The sequence below is a fragment of the Crotalus tigris genome, unplaced genomic scaffold (assembly GCF_016545835.1).
Source record: "Crotalus tigris isolate CLP2741 ecotype Arizona unplaced genomic scaffold, ASM1654583v1 scf7180000019649.48550810456:505611, whole genome shotgun sequence".
In the NCBI taxonomy this organism is placed as follows: domain Eukaryota; kingdom Metazoa; phylum Chordata; class Lepidosauria; order Squamata; family Viperidae; genus Crotalus; species Crotalus tigris.
This window is the reverse complement of record NW_024097641.1, coordinates 395,581-415,007: the sequence shown is the minus strand read 5'-3', so window position 1 is coordinate 415,007 and position 19,427 is coordinate 395,581. Positions and strand designations below refer to the sequence as shown.

General features: G+C 38.6%; 1 protein-coding gene across 1 annotated transcript; it reads left to right on the top strand.

Annotated features, from left to right (window-relative positions):
- The first annotated feature begins 2,429 nt into the window (after nucleotides 1-2,429).
- Nucleotides 2,430-18,662, top strand: LOC120317442 (CXADR like membrane protein). The gene is made up of 7 exons (XM_039364086.1): nucleotides 2,430-2,564; nucleotides 7,261-7,418; nucleotides 8,991-9,192; nucleotides 9,306-9,470; nucleotides 9,633-9,755; nucleotides 11,927-12,065; nucleotides 14,803-18,662. Exons 1-7 carry the CDS (start codon nucleotides 2,528-2,530, stop codon nucleotides 15,077-15,079), a joined length of 1,101 nt encoding a protein of 366 aa, XP_039220020.1. The 5' UTR covers nucleotides 2,430-2,527; the 3' UTR covers nucleotides 15,080-18,662.
- Nucleotides 18,663-19,427: the final 765 nt, after the last annotated feature.

Genomic DNA, 19,427 nt, shown 5'->3' with positions numbered 1-19,427 from the left:
TGATGATATTTATTAGGCCACATGCAATAACGTTCATTTTGGCTGAGCATGTTGGAAACATTGCACTCATTTACCAGATTTCTTCACAGATCTCAGTCAGAGCATCTTTTTGTTCAGGTTGTTTATTCATCTCAAGATGGTGTTACGCTCAAAGGTCTCTAGATTTAAGTCATGGTAAATGGGAATAAAAGCACTCTCTGATGTGCAGGAAAAGACCCTACAATTCCTTGACTTCCCACCATAGGTATGAAACAGGAGAAGTTCTACTTTCAAGGGAAGCAAGAGGTCTTGTGCAATAAGCAAATTCTTTGAGTGAAAGAAACATATAATGTCCTAGGTCGTTTCCAGATGTGGTTCTAGATTTCCTTGGGAAAAGATCTCTTGAGATGTGTCTTAAGATCTCCGCAAGACCCCATAATTGCTAGCTTCCAAATGTTGCTGAGTGCTGCCTTCTTCCAGCAGCATCTCTTCGCCACAAAACCACAGGCACAAAAATCCCCATCCCAAAATGTTGTTGACCCCCGAGTCCGGGGATGCAATTCATATCCCAAACAGATTTAAAGAAACATCTGGTCCTGTCCTTTGTTTCAAAACATTCCTCTAAATTAAGAAATCGGTTTGCAGCATCTATTCCTAAAAGCAGCTGTCGTTGATCCAGAATATAAATAATTTTTAAAAATGGGATAGAGGTATTTGACTCTTCTTGGTTGGGCCTTGCAGATTCAGTTAGGAGAATCCTAGAAACACTGGAATTAGTCTAAAATTTTGCCCTATATAACGTACACATGGGGTTTAAACATGGACTTTGGTACAGCTCTTCTCAAGTTATTGAGAAGTCCAAATGATGCTGGATATATAATATATGACTAATATATCTCTAAATTACATGAGAGATTTTTGCCACTAGTTTTGTCTGAAGCAACGCTTTGGTGGGGCTTCACAATAGGTAGGATTTTGGGGGGGAACTCAGTATAAGCATACAAATCAGCCCAACTTTCCTCCAAGGTTGTTGGGTTTTTTGGGGGAGGGGGGAAAGGGGGTAGGGGAAGAAGAGAGTGCCGGCTTTACTGGAAAAGCAGGATAAAAATCAAATTAAATAAATGTAAGACCTATTTATTTCAAAGGACTTAATCTTACACGTGAGTATATACAGAACTTGCCTCACTAAAATGTTTATACCAGAGGCTCCCAACCTTTTGGGCACCAGGGACCAGGTCCGTGAAGTGTGTGGTTTTGTGTGCTGCCTGTATCCCATGGATGGGGCTTTGCTTGTTTATGCAGACCGGTTGCTAGCATGCCACGGCCTGGTACCAGTCGACAGACCGGGGGGGGGGGGGTTAGGGACCCCTGATCCATATATTGTGATAATGATCAAAGTGATGACACTAGACCATTTCATGGGAGAGCTTCTTGGTTGCTAATACATGTCATCTTCTAGTCAAAGGACAAGCTTTTAACCTTTACAAAACAAACTCCTTTCCTGACCATTGTTCTTAAGTATGGTCAGCTTTGCAAATCAATGGTGACATCATTGTAGATTGTTGCCAGCTTAAGACCAAAATTAAGCCCAAACTTTCTGTTGCTAAGTGAGATAGTTGTTTAGGTGAGTTTTGCCCCCTTTTATAGCCTTTCTTGCCACAGTTTTTAAGGGAATCACTGTAGCTGGAGGTAAGTCACGTGATTGTTAAGTGAATTTGGCTTCCCCATTCACTTTGCTTGTCAAGAGGTCCCCAAAACGATCACGTGACCTGGAACACTGCAACCGTTATAAATATGAACCAATTGCCAAGTGTCTGAACTTTGATCATGTGACCATGGGGATGCTTCAAGAGCCGTAAGTGTGAAAAATGGCCATAAGTCACTTTTTTCAGTACTGTAACTGAACAATCATTAAATGAATGGTTGAGAAGTCCAAATGATGCTGGATATGTAATATATGACTGGAAACAATTGTTGCCCAAATGCATGCTTATGGACATAAATGTCCATATAGAAACCCTTGAAGGATAGAAACTTGTTATCTCTAAATTACATGAGAGATTTTTGCCACTAGTTTTGTCTGAAGCAATCTGTACTTGTGTTCCACTCAGTCTGTTTTGGGACTTAACTCTCTTCTTGTGGTCTTCTACTCCTACTGAAAGCTTCCACTGGTCCATCCTTTCTCTCCTATCTCTACTGGAAGCTTCAATTGATCCCATAGTCAGATGTAGCGAACAAACATCTTAAAGTCTCTTTAGATGACATTCAGATACATGCACTCTGGGGAAGATGTGCCAACCGTACAAACATCCTTGGACAGCTCTTGTTCCACCAAAGTTCTCAGAATAGTAGAGCCGAGTTTTGTTTGTTTAGTGGTTGTTGGGGTTTTTATTTTTTATTTTTTGCTTAGTTTTTCCTGCAGTACCAAATTCCGATTTGAAGAGCGGAGGCCTTAATTGCCAACTGAATTATTCAGCATGTTACAACAACACCGGAGAGATTTTCCTGCTAGGCGACACAGGAAAGAGGACATGACAACGTTTGAAAGATGAACATTCAATCAACCATTAAAAAGAGAAGACCAAGTAGGCGGAGAACTTATCATCTTGCTTTTAGTCTCCAGATTCCTTCCATCTGCCATCTTTCACTAGCAATACACCCTGACATAACTGATAAATAGACACTGCGAACCCATTTTGCGGTCATCATCTCTATAAAAAAACTTCCAATTTTCCCTCCTCAGATCTCACAGAATATTCTCCATCATTTCAGTCCAAAAAGGGCTTGAATTATGATGCTTATTGACCGCATCCAGAGACAGGGGTCCTTCTCGAGGACACCACCTGCCCCAAACATTCATTTCCATCTGCAGGAGGGGGGATAGCATTGTGTGAATGCTTGTGGATCATAATTGTCTCTTCAGTTCCCAGGAGGTTATATCTTTTTTTTTTTTCCTTCATTTGAAGAGACCAACTTTCACTTTTCAAACTTTTGGAAGAGTTTGTAGGAAATTTCAGCGAAGAAAGCCGTTTCCGTTCTTATTGTAAAAAAGCCCTTCAGAAATGATTAAACACATATGTAAACTTCTGCAGCCAATTTCTTGCTGTTAAAATGGCTGCATTTTAGTAACACAATTTCAGAAAACTTTTCAGAGGGAGATAAGGGTAGCAATTCAGATGCTTTATCTTCCAGAGCCCTTCAGCATTCATGGCCACCTTTAATTTTTTAAAAAAAAATGCAAATTTGCCACAAAAATTCAGCCGCCAGAGGCCAGGATGCAAGGATATCATATGCATGGGATGATGATACCAAAGTAAAACACACACACACACACACACACAAATGCAACACGCCCATCTTCTTGCATTTTGTGAGGTTTCTGCAGCAAGTATCCAGGATATAATTCACAATTTTTTCACCTACACACCTTCTGATGTTTGTCTACATTTCAGGCACAGCTCAGCATTTATCAGATTCTTAAAGGGCTGATTCCGTGTTCTGATGATGTGGCATTTCTGTGTAATTCTTCATTCAGCTTTATTTTTGCCTTCTGCAGTTTGAGTCGACTTTTATTCATCCTTTCACCATACAGATTCCAGCTGCTTCTTATCCTCTAAAAGAGCAAAACAAAGAGAGAGAAAAACCCACCACCTTTCCTCCCCACACCCAAATCTAAGAGAGCCTCCTAAAAGCTTTATCCCAAAGACATAAGATCTGAATTAAGCTGGGTCTCCAAAGCATTAAATTTCTAGAGCTCTTTGCCATGAGCCCTGCTAGCTGGTCCCACTGGGAGCTGACAGCCATGAACTACTTTTAAGGCCAGACACTTCTGCCTCTCCCCCAAATTCCTGAAACGGAAGAGCAGCTTAGGAGCGAATGGCTGCAGGCATCATGCTTGTGGGACTGAGCCTGCCTGGTTCAAAACATCCGCACCCTTGAGACAAGGTGACCTATAGCCTCTCTTCTACTCTGAGCCAAAGAATACACAAAGCAGATGTGCGGAATCGGGCAGGATGGATAGATGAGAGGACAGAACAGCCTAGCCAATTCTTTCTGTGCTAATATAGTGCAAATTCTGTTGGTTCCGTTTATGAAGCTGCAGAGGAGAGCTGGAAGAATTAATCAGTGGGACGACTTGCCTCCAGAAGTTGTGGGTGCTTCAACACTGGAAATTTTTAAGAAGAGATGGACAACCAACTGTCAAAAATGGTATAGGGCAGCGGTTCTCAACCTGTGGGTCGGGACCCCATTTGGGGTCGAACGACCATTTCACGGAGGTCGCCATTTTTTCCCCCTTTTCCTTAGCTGTGCTACTCCCTTTTATTCTATTGGCTTTTGAAAGCCAATAGAATAGACTCTCTTGAATACAGTCTAATTCTATTGGCTTTCAAAAGCCAATAGGAATTGTCCAGACTGTCTCTGCCCTGTTGAGCTCGCCAAAAGTCCCATTCTGCAAACGGTGCTGCACCTGTTGAGTAGTCCTCGACTTACGACCGGTTGAGTAGTCCTCGACTTACGACTGGTTGGGGAGGCGCAGCATTAAAAAGGTTGAGAGCCACTGGTATAGGGTTTCCTGCCTGAGCAGGGGGTTGGACTAGAAGACCTCCAAGGTCCCTTCAACTCTGTTATTCTAAGTTTGAACCCCAAAAGGGGAGAAAGGAAACACAACCAGGCAAAGCACATTCTTTTAGGCATTTTATTTATACTTCATATTTCTTAACCGCCCACTTTCCTCATTTTTTTCCATTGTATAAGGGAGTTATCTATTGGTGATAAAGATGATTCTTTTTACCAATTCATCTTCATGTGAATCTAGGTCAGAAAGGGAAAACTTTGACCCAATTTCCATCTCTCCATACAGCCTGAGGTTGACATGCTCCACCTTAATTGATAGCTATCCCGAGTCTATGATCTGAAGCATTTGATCTGCATTGAGCAAGCCAGAAACCAGTGGGGTGGCAGCTCTCTTTACAACAAAAACTTTCTGAGATGTTCTTCCAATTTCTGGCTATGAAAGAATAATGCATACATAGCACAAACGTTGAAACTCAGTACCATAAAAAGGATGAAGTAAGTAGATGTAATTAGTAGGACGCAGGTTATATACACTTGACAAAAAATAAAAACTCAGTAACTCTAATGCACTTTTGTAAACGGAAATAATAGTCTAATATTAAAACCAGATAGTCGGCTGAGCTAGTAAAGTAGTTTTTGCTTCTCAATTAATCTCAGTTTTTTATGGAATGTAGTAAAATGCTACAGTCAGGGAAGACCTGGGCCAAATATTAATTCCAATGGTTCTCTTCTCTGTTCTTCTTTCTCAATAATGATATGCAGTTCTATAGTTAAACCCAATAAATATTAAGCTTTTGTTCATTTTTGAGTTTTAAACTTTTAGTTTCCATAGACATGGGGGAAAAAAAATTCTTAAAAAGGAGAGAAGTCGCACTTTTGTCTGCATCTTAGTTTTAAGAATTTCCAGCCAAGTACATTAACTCCAAAATAAAAATAATTTTAAAAGTTATCAGTTCAAATGCTTGGCTTCACATTGTTCTTTGAGTAAATTCTGCCCTCTTGTGGTGCAACTCACAAATTGTGTTCATTTCTTGAAAAAATACGTTGTTATTGATGTCCATTTTTCACAGAGAGAGGCAACTATGTAAACAGTGCTTCGTTTTCAAAGGCAAGAAATCCCAGTGGGAAAGTAAAGCTCAGATCAGTGGAGAATATGGACTGCATTGCTTAGCTACCAACAGCAAATGAAAAAAAGCTTGATGCCTTTTTATGCATACATTGCAATCCTAAGTATATAGCAAAACATGTATATATGTTCACTGGGTAAGGACTACTGCTTTAATACCATTCATTTTTAGAGAAGCTTCTCTTTTGGTGAATTAAAAGCAGCCATGTTACCTTAAAGCAGTTTCTTTTGATGATCTATTCAAGACTTGAGAAGTTTATTCAGCCCTTCTCAGGGAGGGGGTGTTGTAGAGCAGAGGCTCCCGACCTTTTAGGCACCAGGGACCAGTTCCCCGGAGAGAGATTTTTCCACGGACCGGAGAGGGAGTGGTTTCATGTGCTCCTGCATCCCGCGGATGGATCTTCGCTTGTTTGTGTGGCCCAGTTTCTGGCATACTGTGGCCCGGTGCCGGTCCATGGACCGGGTATTGGGGACCGCTGTTGTAGAGGAAAGGAAGGAGAGGGAGATAAATGCTGCGGAAATCAAGAGAGAAATGTTCAAAAATAACTCAATATTCCAAGGTGATTCCAAGCCTAGGTGTATGGCAGCGTTTCTCAACATTTGTGTGACGGCGACCCCTGTCACATGAACGTGCTGCGCATGCGTGGCGCGGCGCGCATGCGGGGTGGGGCGCCCCATGTGCAACGCACATGCGCGGCGGCGCCCCATGCGCAGCGCGCATGCGTGGGGGGGCGATGGGGGGAAATGGCGGATTGCATTGTTTGGCGACCCCCGTAAAATGGTCGATCGACCCCAAATGGGGTCGCGACCCATAGGTTGAGAACCGCTGGTGTATGGGGTTTTTTCCTCATTCTTCCAGAATATTTGACTCTAAAGACTAAAATGGTGAGCTTCCCCATTGATGTAATGTGTATGTTTTTTTTTCTTTAAAAAGAAGCTATCCTTTCATGTCTTTAGAAATGCAAACAAATTTGAGACAGAGCTGCACCCTCTAACCATTGTATATCTGAATACTAGTCCACCAACACATAATTACACGGATGCACTCAGAGGATGTACTATTTATTTGGGTAAACAAAATACATATGTATATCATTAATCATTCAGCATCAGGTAAAGAATTATACATTGTTGTTTTTGTTAATGATCCTCCCAAAATAGAGATTTTCAACATGCCTTTTTAAGCTAGGATTTACATTCCCACTTCATGTTTTCAAAAGTGAAACCATCCATTAAAAAAAAAAAAATACAAGTACAAACGATTAGATCCCAATCACATCAACTCTACATAACAAAATGAAAGAGTGCTGGTTAATTTCTGATTCTTTCCTCCTTCTCCACAATCCTAGCTACCATCAAAATAAGTCAAATAAAAAATAAAATAAAATAAGCCAACAATGAATAAAGTGTAATTTTTAAAGTTGTCTTGTTTAAAAAATGACTGCCTTCCCCCCCCACACACACACACTGTCAAAGCAAGGTCCTTGATATATTGCCCATATTGTAACGAAAAAGGAAAATAGAAAAACAATATTTACATGATCAGAAATCAGCCAACTGACTTAATTGTTCTCTTTCAGCCTCCTGTTCTACTTGGATGTCACAAGCTCAGACAGAATTTAAAAGAGTGGCCGAAGCCAACGTAACTTTGCCCTGTCATCATCGCCTACACCTTCTGGAGCCAGCAAGTCTGGATATAGAGTGGCTGCTAAAGAATTCTGAAGCTAAACCCAAAGTGGTATGTCTCATCTAGCTTTCTTCAATCTTGGCAATTTTAAGACAAGTGGACTTCAACTCCCTGGATTCTCCAGCCAGCCATGCTGGCTGAGGCATTCTGGGAGTTGAAGTCCACACATCTTAAAGTTGCCAAGTTTGAGGAACACTGATACATTGCCTCAGTCTAGATCATCATTGTATGACTCACTTTCTAAGATTGTCAATATTTATAGAATAAATTTAGATATGAGAAAGAATGTGGGTTTATAGGACTGTGAATCAGGCTTTTTTGCTGATGCATGCTGCAAATAGCATCTTTATACAGGTATCTGAAGTAATCAACATAGAACGGAGAAGAAGGCAAAAAGGTGTTTAAACATTGTGCCTGTCTCTCTTTAACTCTTTAAACCAAGTAAGTCTTGTTATGCCCCCACTTACTACAAATCTCCCTTTTGCACAGCCCTAGATAATTGTGATTTGCCTTCATTATGATTTTAACTCAAAAGCAAATAATCAGCTTATAAAAATGTGAATCACACACTGGGTTTCCTACAAGGTTTACCAAAGTTTTCATAGCAATTATCTGAGGGTTGAAAACATATTTATTTTTTCAACTGGACTCAAGAATGGCTGATAGACAGTCAAAATTATGACAAGCCATCAAATGTATAAATTAGTGGCTCCAGCAGGAATTCTGGTACCCAACAGCCATCTTGAGGATCACTTCTTTTTCAATCCTCTCAGTTAAGTGGATTGGGTATCTTTTTTTTTTTTTGTTCATACAGTGCAAAGATAGTAGAAATACATGGTTGTCTGCTGAGCTTTTCAAAGGAATTTAAAAAGATCAGCCAAGTAGTCTCTCATTCTGAATTACTAAAGCAGTCAACTTAACTTCCCCCAAACATTCAGCTATGCCGATAAAATGAAGTGTGAGATAATCCTTTAAACAAACAAACAAAAACCACTATCAGGTTATGATCAGTTCCAGACTACAGCTTGAAGGCTTAAAGTGCTATTAGCTAAACACAGAGAGATATATTATTTTTATGGGAAACTGTTCAAGTGATTGAATGCTAAAAACAGGGACTAAGAATATAGTTCCCTACTCTCCAAAAACTTCACAGGAGGTTATTTTTATTTACATAGTGAAATAAAGCGGCAGATTTTCAAAATGAATCCTTTTGCCAGTTCCAATTACAAACAGTCATTTGGAGATGATTAGTCTGGTTTTTAGAGATTGAAGAGAACTCCCTATTTCATCCCTTTAAACTTGTTTGCAAAATACATGTTTTTCTTCTCTAAATTGGAAGTATGTTAAAAATCTGCATTTACAGCCAAACCTATTTAGAGTGTGTGGCCAACAGAACCATTAAGGCATACGGTAATTATGAAACTGAATCAGTGCACGCTGTTATCAGTCATTTGGGAAACTTGCCACTGGAAGGCCTTGTTATTGGTTGTGTGAAGTGAGTTACCATAGCTGGGGAGATTATCTGGTGAACAGATAAACACTGCCGTAAGTTTAATATCACTAAATAACTAAGTTTGCAAAAGGCTTAGCAAAGCTAAACTGATGTGCAACTTTGTCTCCCAGGTAATCACTTATGCAGGAGGCAACATCTATCATGATATGATCGAAGAACAAAAGGGTCGTGTTTCATTCGCCTCTAATTTCCTGACTGGAGATGCCTCTTTGGAGATTTCTCTTCTGCAGCCAAGTGACTCTGGGCAATATACGTGCAAAGTTAAAAATGCTGGACAGTATGAATGGACACACATCACTCTGAAGGTCCTGGGTAAGACAGTCACAACATTTTCAAAATAAATACTTAGCTTTTCTGTTGAATATGCTGGTTTTTTTCTGACTCACAGGGAGAATCCCACTGATTGTTTTTTTCTTCCTTTCCAGAAAAACCTTCGAAACCCAAATGCTGGAAAGAAGGGGAAGCATCTCAAGGAAAAGAAATCACTTTACAGTGTAACTCCATCTCTGGCACAGCCCCTATTATGTACACATGGCAGCGTGTAGATGCAAAGGGAAAACTTGAGCCTCTGCCACCCTTGACACACCTCAGTAAGTTTTGCCGGTTTAAACCATCCCGCAACTCCATGAATTATCCTATTTCTTATTTAAAAGCTAATATCACTGTGTATTATGCCAGCAAATTAATTCTATCATGTAATGATATCCTTAGGCTCTAAATGTCATTTAATCTTGTCCCTTAATTTATTTTAGATCTCTCTAATCCTGCCCAAATTATTATGAAGAATCTCACATGGATGTTCACAGGATCTTACCAGTGTACTGCCTCCAATGAGGCAGGAGAGGACAACTGTGCTATACACGTGACAGTGCAACGTAAGTATGGAAGACCTCTAGAAAAATTTGAACTGTGCTTGGAAAACTACTGATAACCAGTGCAGGAATCAGAATATATGTATTCAGCTACAACGATAGCCTCCCCTGGTAGATGTCTGGCTTTTGCAGCAACTTGCAGAGAGGCAAGGAAGTGGCCTTGAAGCAAATGCTCAGGAACCATTATAGAAATCAAAAGGACAGATGCATTCCTTAAGGCTCCGGAAAGTATTCAGAAAAGATTCCCTGAGGTATAAGAAGAAGGGAGGGAGGGAAAGGCACAATCAGACTTGTAAGATTTTGTTACTATAGCCAGCCACAATACAGGTAGTCCTTGACCTACAACCACAACTGAGCCCAAAACTTCTGTTAAGTAAGACATTTCTTAGGTGAGTTTTGCCTTATTTTACGATTTTTCTTCCCACAGTTGTTAAGTGAATCACTGAAGTTGACAAATTAGTAACACGGTTATTAAGTGAATCTGGCTTCCCCATAGACTTTGCTTGTGAGAAGGTCACAAAAGGGGATCCTGTGACCCTTGGACACAGCAATAAATACGAACCAAGTTGCCAAGCGCCTGAATTTTGATCACGTAATCATGGGGATGCTGCAAAGGTCATAATTGTGAAAACGGTCATAAGTCACATTTTTCAATACTGTTGTAACTCTAAACGGTCACTAGATGAACTGTTGTAAGTCAAGGACTACCTGTATAGTTCTAGTCTTCCAAGGGACTTGGTTTCCTTTTTTTACCTTGTAGGACTATCCCAGTTCTTGGTAGAACATGATTGAATAATCGAAATGGGTAGTGGTATAACGTAAGTCACTGTCACCAGGGCTCCTTGTTCTAGAAAGGGCAGCAACTGGTACACGCCCAGCCACGGCATCATCAGAGCTGTGAGCTGAATAGAACACTTCAATGAGGGAGATGTTATTTTGAAGCGACAGTGACCTCATTGAAAGCAATTATTACAATTAAATTGCAGCAAAACAGTTCTGGGCAATCAATAATACCGCCTCGGCAAGGATTCCATTTGAGCTTCTTTCATCCCATCCAGTACTTAAAATGCTAGACTGAGATCTGTGAAGCATCTCTGGCTGTGTTCGAAGTAGGGATATGTAACTGAGCATCATCAGAATATTAATATTAAGTTCACCACCCCATCTTTTACAAAACCTCTCCAGAAAATTCCATGTAGATGTTAAGTAACACGGAGATGGTAGCTGGCCCTGTGGGACTTAAGAGCTTAAGAGCTTTTTCCCACAACTATCAACTGGAAGTGCTCATTTAAAAAAAAAAAGTGGCACAACTTTAAAAATAGCCTCCGATTCCAAATCCCAACAGGCAGTCCAGAAGGATACCATATTTGTCAGGTATTTCAATGGACTGGGAGAGGTGTGCTTCCTTCACCTGTGTCAGCCTCTACTTGTATTCAAGACTGGAATTTAATTTTAACAAATGAAAATTCTAATGTGCAGAATATGCCAACACCAAAACATTTAACATTTTAAATCTAAGCTTGGGAGTCAGGTATGTGAAATATGCAATGCAAAAGAAAGCTAAAGCAACACTAACTACATTCAGGGCAATTAATGGTCTGTGTGCAACTGGGTGGATTACACCGCTGCCGAAAATCTGAAGCGATAAACTACTATCGTTTGCATAATCTGAGATGCGTTGGCTGAGAAAAACGAGAAGAAAACAACCAGCCCATTGCTCCAGGGTAGAGTTAGTTCAATTTAACCTTTGTTATAGTTTTATTCACAGTTTAACCATGGAAAATGAAGTCTCCCTTGAATCAAGCTCTTTTCCCTGTAACACAAATATGTCTATGGGTTTTTTTTTCTTGCTAATTCTACAGAAGTAGTGTGTTTGCAACTTCTTCCAGAGTAATTTTGCAACTTTCCAAAGCGGTGTAGAAATCCTGGGACTTCCTGTTAATCTCTGTCTCAAATCACAAAACAGCTCCAATTGGTTTACCTTTTTCAAGGTCAGCCAAGGTTACCCAGGGCTGCTACCTCCTGTGGCATAAAACAATGGGAATATACTATCTGTTTTGAGACAAAAGAAAGGAGACTCGGTTGAAAATACCCATGCAACAGATGCCAGAATTACAAAAACAGTATTTGGCTATAGAACAAATAAAATGTAGCATTTGTTTCTAAATCAACAGATCCCCCAAATGTTGGCATCATTGCTGGAGCAATCTGTGGAGTGATGGGAGTATCCTTGCTAGTTGTCTTGGCTGTGTGGCTAACTATCAAAAGGAAAGAAAAAAATAAATATGAAGAAGAGACTCCAAATGAAATCAGGTAAATTGCTTGTAAAAACCACTCTTTAAGCATTCAAAAGCTGCAGTCTCTTAATTTTATTACAGAACAGCCTCAGAACTGGAGGGGAGAATATAAGTCAGTGATAAAGGGAATGTTTTATGTGCAATCCCAAAATCAGTCACTAACATTCAGTCTTAAAGGAGATCACGTAGTAGGGTTCCAAAACATCTTTTTCTGAAACCATGTAAAGCGAATCTGAGTTGTGAGGAATATTAGTGTGCTCTATGAACTAATAGTCTGTCAAAAATATATATTTTGTTCTATTTTAAAAGATTGAACACACTTACTATACCATTTCCTTTCCTGGATTACAACTGCAATGTCCTCTGGAGAAGATAAGGCTATTTTCCTCTCTGATACAAGTCTTGTTCTTCTATATAAAGCAAATTTACATTTACAAAGATGGAATGAGGTCTCTTTAACATTTTGAACTATTTAGTCATCAGCATACATGGGAGGGTGCGCACACTTTTTGTAACTTGTTTTCTGAAATATGACAATATTCTGTGTTGAATCTACTCTAACATAGCACATCACTTCTTACTAGATGTTTCTTGAACTTTCTTTGTGGGGCATTTCAAAAGTATGACTCAACTGACAACACCCTTATGACTCAAAGGAATCCTGCAATTTAATTCTATTTGAATAACCTTTCCCTCTTTTATATTCCTTTACTTGTTGCAATCTAATCATGCTGACCTCTGCAGCTTTTGAGCAATCATTAAAAATCCTCACTAAATCCTTGATTTACCTAAACTGATTTTCCTAAAATCAACATCTCCAAAGTTTGGAGTTTTTTTTTAATTGCATGGAACTTTCCTTTTCCCTGTTCCACCACACACACACCCCATCACCTTCTTTTTGCTCATCTTTTGCGCAACTTCAACATCTGTATTTTTTTTCTTTTTATTTCACTGCTAGTTCCTGAAAGCCACATAAAAGGGTTATAAATTAATTGGCATAATAGGTGATGCCACAAAAAGCACAAATGATTTTTTCATGTTTAACACAGGAAAAAATACTTGAGGAAAATCCAAGAACCAGGAGGAAAGGAATGAATTCTTAATTTGTATTAAAAACTGATTCAAACTGCATCCTGTAGCAGATGGATCTAGGGCAAGCTTTTAAAAATTAGACAAATCTATGGAAGATAAAAGTATTGACACATTTTTCTGTAGCAGCCAGCCTGAATACCTCTGCTGAAACCAATTTTAGGTGAACTTGCAGCTCTTTATGGAAACAGAATTCTAAATAATACTTGGATCTTTAGTCTGACCCAACAACCCATTATGTTGGAAGGAAGAATATTGTGTAAAAGGTAGATGATGTTCTGTGTAGGTGTGAATCTCGGTTGAGTCAGAAACAGGGCAACTATGTAGGTCACATATAGCAGTTCATCTGAAATTCACTCCCAGAATTCAAACAGAGGTCTGGAGGGAGAATCCATTTCTAAAGGCAAGGCTTAAAGTCTGAAGAGTCAAAGGTTCTATTTGTACATTGGCCCAGGATTAACTAAATTATGGTTTGGTGAATTAACCCAACTGCCAGATTCACACAAAGCAGTAAGTCATAAAGTAACTTCAGTGTCTAGGTTCCTAAAACCCATTAACCTATAAATTAGTCAAATGATTTTAACCTAGCATGTCTGGGAAAGTCAAGTGATCAATCATGAGGGGAAAACTAGGACTACAGAAAAAAAAAATGATAGCAAAACATTCCTGGAAATAATCAGGAAATTAAAATAAATGTCTTTTAAGACTCTTATAGCTCTGACTAAAAGTCAGGAGCATTCCTATTCAAACGAAGAAGCTTATTTCTGAGTATAATTTATTTGCAAAATCTCTGCTTCTCAGTCTAATGTGCCTTTACCAGTTTATTAATCACGGTTTTACAAAAAAAAAAAAGAAGAAGAAGACTATGATTCAACTGAGGGAGAGTTTTTTCTATCATGAGTGGTTAGGAAGAGATATCTCCAAATTATCTAGAACAGGATTTCCCAAACTGTGAAGGAGACTCCCTTGGGCAGATACAGACAAAGACCAGGGGAGAAATGAATAACCTTTTAGTTACACTGTTATAGAATTAATCCACCTTTCCAAAGTTTCATTGTATTGTTTTAATTGTTCATTTCCGTTCATTTTGGTGTTTGATTTTGAAGGGTGGTGTGCACATCAACATCACAAAATTAACAACAATTAGGTCACTTGCCAGAGAATGATTTATTTTCACAGTCAGTGCTTCTAGTATTCTTTCTTGTTCCTCGGTCACAAATGAAAAAGAGGTTCAAATGCTTTGTCTCCCTGAAGCTTTCAAAATAATACTACCACTTCTACAAGTTGCTTTTATCATACATCAAATAATTCTATTCAACAGCATAATAATAACAATAGCAACAATGCCAATTCTACTCCAAACATCTGGCTTGTGCAACCAAGAAAAATAATGTAACAGCACTGCAGAGAAAATTATTTTAAAAAACCGCGTCTTTTAACCATGATGGGTGAAATGTATTTTGTCAACTGAAGCAGTTGAGAAAATATAGTACTTTTCACCAATCTTGACTTAGAAAAGCTCTCTACAACTAAATATGGCTAGACTACTGGCAGGTAACCCAGATTTGTTAAATCTCAAACACACTAGGGAATCTATGTTGTATGATTGTTACTGGTCCTTTATTATTCAGATTTTTAATCATTTTTACTTTTTTTAATCCCAGAGAAGATGCAGAGGCACCCAAGGCCCGACTGGTCAAGCCTGGCTCTTCCTCTTTGGGCTCCAGAAGTTCACATTCTGGTTCTTCCTCAACAAGATCAACAGAAAACAGTGCCTCTCGCAGCCAGCAAACATTGTCAACAGAAGCTACTCCACACCTAACACCAACACAACACAGCCACCTTGAGATGAATGGCAGGAAAATTGAGCCAAAGAGAAGTAACTATACCAGTTTGATCAAATCAGAAGCAACCCCTACACTGATGTCTGCCCAAAGTTGAGCTTTTCAAACCATTTGATTACTGTTCCATCTATTTGGGCTCCAGCTATATCCATAAATTACATACACCACCAGCATTATGCAATTATTTTATTTTGCAATGCAACATTTGTTTTCTATATTCGTGCACATACACACAAAGAACAAAAACCCTCGGTATTTTTTTATCTTTCTATTTTGAGGTACAAGCAGACTTGGAAAACAGAACTCATGTTGACCTTGTAAAAACAGTTATTTCTATTTTTTTAAGATTTTGTTTTTATTTTTGTGATTAAGACTTGCAAGGAGAAAAGGGAATGCTGACAAAATGAGAATAGCATTTTGCAGTTTTGAACCGATTTGCTTTTTTAAAGTATACGGTGGAATACAGTTATTCCAGCAGAATACTTAAGGGAAAATGAAATGCATACATATACAGTTGTCTTCTCAGTTGTGACCTCGATTTTTCACTGCTAATGTTAAGTCTGATCAGCTTCAAAAGCAAACTGACAGGACTTTGCATGTGTCTTTTTTTTTTTTAATTATCAATATTTGGACACATCACCACCAACAAAGCTGAAAACAGTAACTTTGAAAAAAAGCAAGAAGCAATATTAGACTTAATTCTTTACTGGAGGGACTTTCTGTGAACATGGAAGTGCATTAATTTAAGAAGGTACGTATGACTGAATACGGCTAAAGAATATAGACATTAGCCCACTGTGACCAAGCTAATGTATTTGTATGTATGTATATATTCATAAATAATAAGCAATTCCACGAAAGGGAATTATATCCTAATGGATCATTAGAATGTGAGATCAGCATCAAATCCTGAATTCCATTTACAAGTTTTTAAAAACGGTGTTTCAGAGTTTTAAAATACTGTTCTCTATGCTGGACATAGTGACATTTATTTTTAGGATGAGTAGTACCAAAGGGTTTTGGGGGGTGGGGAGCATTTTTAGTCAGAACACAATGTCATGATTGAGGCAATAATCTAGAAAATGTGACCATTCAGATGGATATAGCGTACTCAAACTTGTAAAACTAAATGCAAAATTTAAAGAGGTATAAAGAATGGAAATGAGCTGAAAATGTAGATTTCAGCATTGGTGTTAAGAATGCTTTCATCTCTCTAAAGTGGAAAGTCTCATCTATGGACACAACTAGCATCACCCAGCTTTAACGATAAGAAAATGCAAGTTGTTTGACTTCAAGTGCCAACTAGATTGCAATGCTGATGAGTTTTAAACTGATATTATTCCAGGGGGATTATTTCCATCACATTCTTAAACACAGCCAGCAAGAAGGAAATAAGAGAACCACTAGACTCATATATTATAAGAGTAATTTATAAATGGTGATTTAGGATTCAAAAGTAGGATGTGCATTGCTAATATAGGGCAGTCAGTATTACAGATCTTATAAGACTGTGACAGAAAGCTATTTTCACAAGAAATAAGAACCAGGTTTCTATCTATACAACAGCTACACTTAATTTAGAAGTCTCAGTAACAAAATTTCTGGAGCATCTTGAAGCACATTCAACTATGATTAAAGTCAGCATTTCATGAATTCCTCAGCTGAGTCTTATATATGCTCACTCAGAAGTTAAGAACCAGACATGGCAGGTTTCCTGTCTGCTTGTTTAGAATGTTAGGATTATTTCACCCTCTCAACCAAGCTAGTTTATCCCTTCATGGACCTTAACTGAATATTTAAAAAAACAATTCAGCTTACAACCTATCATCAAATCCCAGAACTCAACAGGAAGAAAGTAAAATCCAAGACAATGAACTATTTCATCACTTTATTTATATCAAAGCTTGGTATAATGCAGAATATCAAATCATGGTGAGTTATCCCAAGCTGTTTCCACCATCTTTTGAATTAAAAAGCTATTTAAGTCTTATTTTAAAATTGATGCTTAGTGAATGAGGTATAGAAATCATATAGTTATGAGGATTATAGTTATAATCCTCATAACTATTATATATAGTTATGAGGATTATAGTTATGAGCTGGCCACAAACAAGGAGTGTATATTGGAGGTGATGACCCTTTGAGAGCTGTATGCAACAAAATTTCATTTTGATATATGCCGATTGGTGTACTTTCAAAGTGACAATAAAGTTGTTGTTATTATTATTATTATTTGCTACAAAATAGAGCAGACCTGTCTTAACTCTTGTGAGGGGGTTATAGATAGTGTAATTTCTGAAAAAGTGGCTGGCACCATGACAAAATCCTCATTGGAAAGAATGGGGAATCACAAAATTTACTATATGGAAACAACAGGCTCTTTGAAAGATAAATTGACAATACACACTGTACTGGTATTCATTTCCAACTCTAATAAAACATCCACTGCACAGGAAGTGAAAAACCAGTTTCCTTAAATCACATGCAAATATATACCAAATTAAAAAATGGATTACTCCTAATACCATCCCAAACATTAGCGCAAAACTGCCTATGCTCAACAGTAGTAAAATGTAACAAAACCATACATCCTATTCTATAAATACATACAAGAACACCTTTAAAAAATTCCTGAAGATTCTGCCTTTTAAATCAACAAAAATGCACCCCATTTGCCAATTAAGCACATTATTCCATCCCTTCAGCGTTCTTTATGTTTATTTTTTTCAACTCCCTGGTTTGTGTTTTCTCTTTTCCTAAAACCACCTACTCTACCCTTATTATAGCTACTTTAAATTATCCATGTTTCATTTACTTTCCTACCCCACTCCCTCTTAGGTCACTCAGTTTTGAAAGCTTACCCCTGCAGCAGCCTGTTTCCTTTTTCCTGATAAATTTATGGCCATCTACCTGTCTAATCTTTTCTTTCCTTCCTGCAACTGTATTTTATTCATGGGGATACAGAAGCATGTTGAAAGAAAGGGGAACAGTAGCAACTAGGTCTCTCAAATGCTCAAATGTTGATTTTGTTGTTTTACAAGTCTTCAAAATGTTTTCTATTTCAAAAAAGGGAAATCCAGGGGAGGCTTGAAAAAGGAGCTGTTAGACACTACATTGGCAAGAGAGATAATAATCAAGTTATTTATTATAGATATACACAGATGTTTTGAGCCTCCAGTGTATATTTACCAGCCAAACTCTGCAAACGATTTGAATTCTACTACTGAAGAGAATAAATGAGATTATAAAATAAATCTAATGTAAGGGAAATTCTCAGATATTAAGGAGGGAAGAAATTATGGTGCAAGAAAATATAGTATGTCACATCACTAGGATTTCACTGTAAAAGGGAATATTTAAGCACAATGGCTTCAAATTCATGATGTTAAATTGTATCTCACAAGGAAACACTATATTATGAACAGCCAATTGTTATTTTGTAAAATATTCTTTAAACATTGTTACCTTGTATGCAATTTACTAATGTAGTACTGTTGTATAAATTCCTACTCTTGTTTTTATTCTTGAACTGGTAAAACTGAGAACATCTTAGTCTGCCGTCATCAATGATTTTTTGCTCAGAATAAGCAAACAAAAGGAAGTAAATATTTATTTTAAACTGTTCTGACTCCACAATTTTAAGGCTTCATTGTTTTTAAATAAAGGCTGCCAAACTGCAATTCAGCTAAATCCAAAGATAAACTCCTTTTTTTTTTTTTTAAATTTCAGGGGGAGGGGAGTGCACTCAACAATATTAAGATGCAAGGATCAGCATCTTGGGTAAATCCAGATGGGCTGGCAGAACAATATTTCTGAATGATGAACTAGGACCTGCTCTTTTTGGGTTGAAAGCCAGTCTTCATTGCCCATTTTCTTTTGGGCGGGAGGGGAAGCAAGGCCTCTTCCCAATCTTTCTGTCTCTGCAAACCCTTGGCTTTTTTTTTTTTTTTAAGATAATCTTCCTTTGCTTCTTGGAATAGTATGGCCAATCGCCTCCTATTCGGATTAAGGAGGAGAATCCTTTCAGGGTCAAGAAAGGCCATGTGGCGTCTGTCATCTCGGCAGAATATTTGACTGAACGAGATCTCTTGCGCAGCAATTCTCCCCTTCCATCAGCGCTCGCGGCCTGCATGAAGCGTCTCTTAGGGCAAGAGTGCCCTTGAGCACATGTAGAGTGCTGCTCTCCTTGCTTCTCAGCTACACGGGCTTCGACAACCCAGCGAGCTTAAGGTCGGTCCCCCAATCGCAGCAGCTCCCCACATCTTCCCCCACCCCCACTTTGCTGGTGGGGGTTGTAGTCCAATATCAGTCGGGATGGGGAGGCGGTTCAAACGGGGGCCTGGCGTGAACTGGGAAGAAGCGTTGGTGGCTTCACTCCCCGAGGGTTTCTTTCGTCAAGCCGCTCCGCTCGCGTCCTCCGCTAACCCCGGCCCTGGCCCTTCGCC

Bases quoted from the DNA above. Each gene is read 5' to 3' on its own strand.
- LOC120317442 (XM_039364086.1), top strand. From the start codon at position 2,528: ATGAACATTCAATCAACCATTAAAAAGAGAAGACCAA. The intron at 7,419-8,990 runs GTATGTCTCATC...TTTGTCTCCCAG, and splicing joins CTGAAGCTAAACCCAAAGTG to GTAATCACTTATGCAGGAGG. The intron at 9,756-11,926 runs GTAAGTATGGAA...CTAAATCAACAG, and splicing joins TATACACGTGACAGTGCAAC to ATCCCCCAAATGTTGGCATC.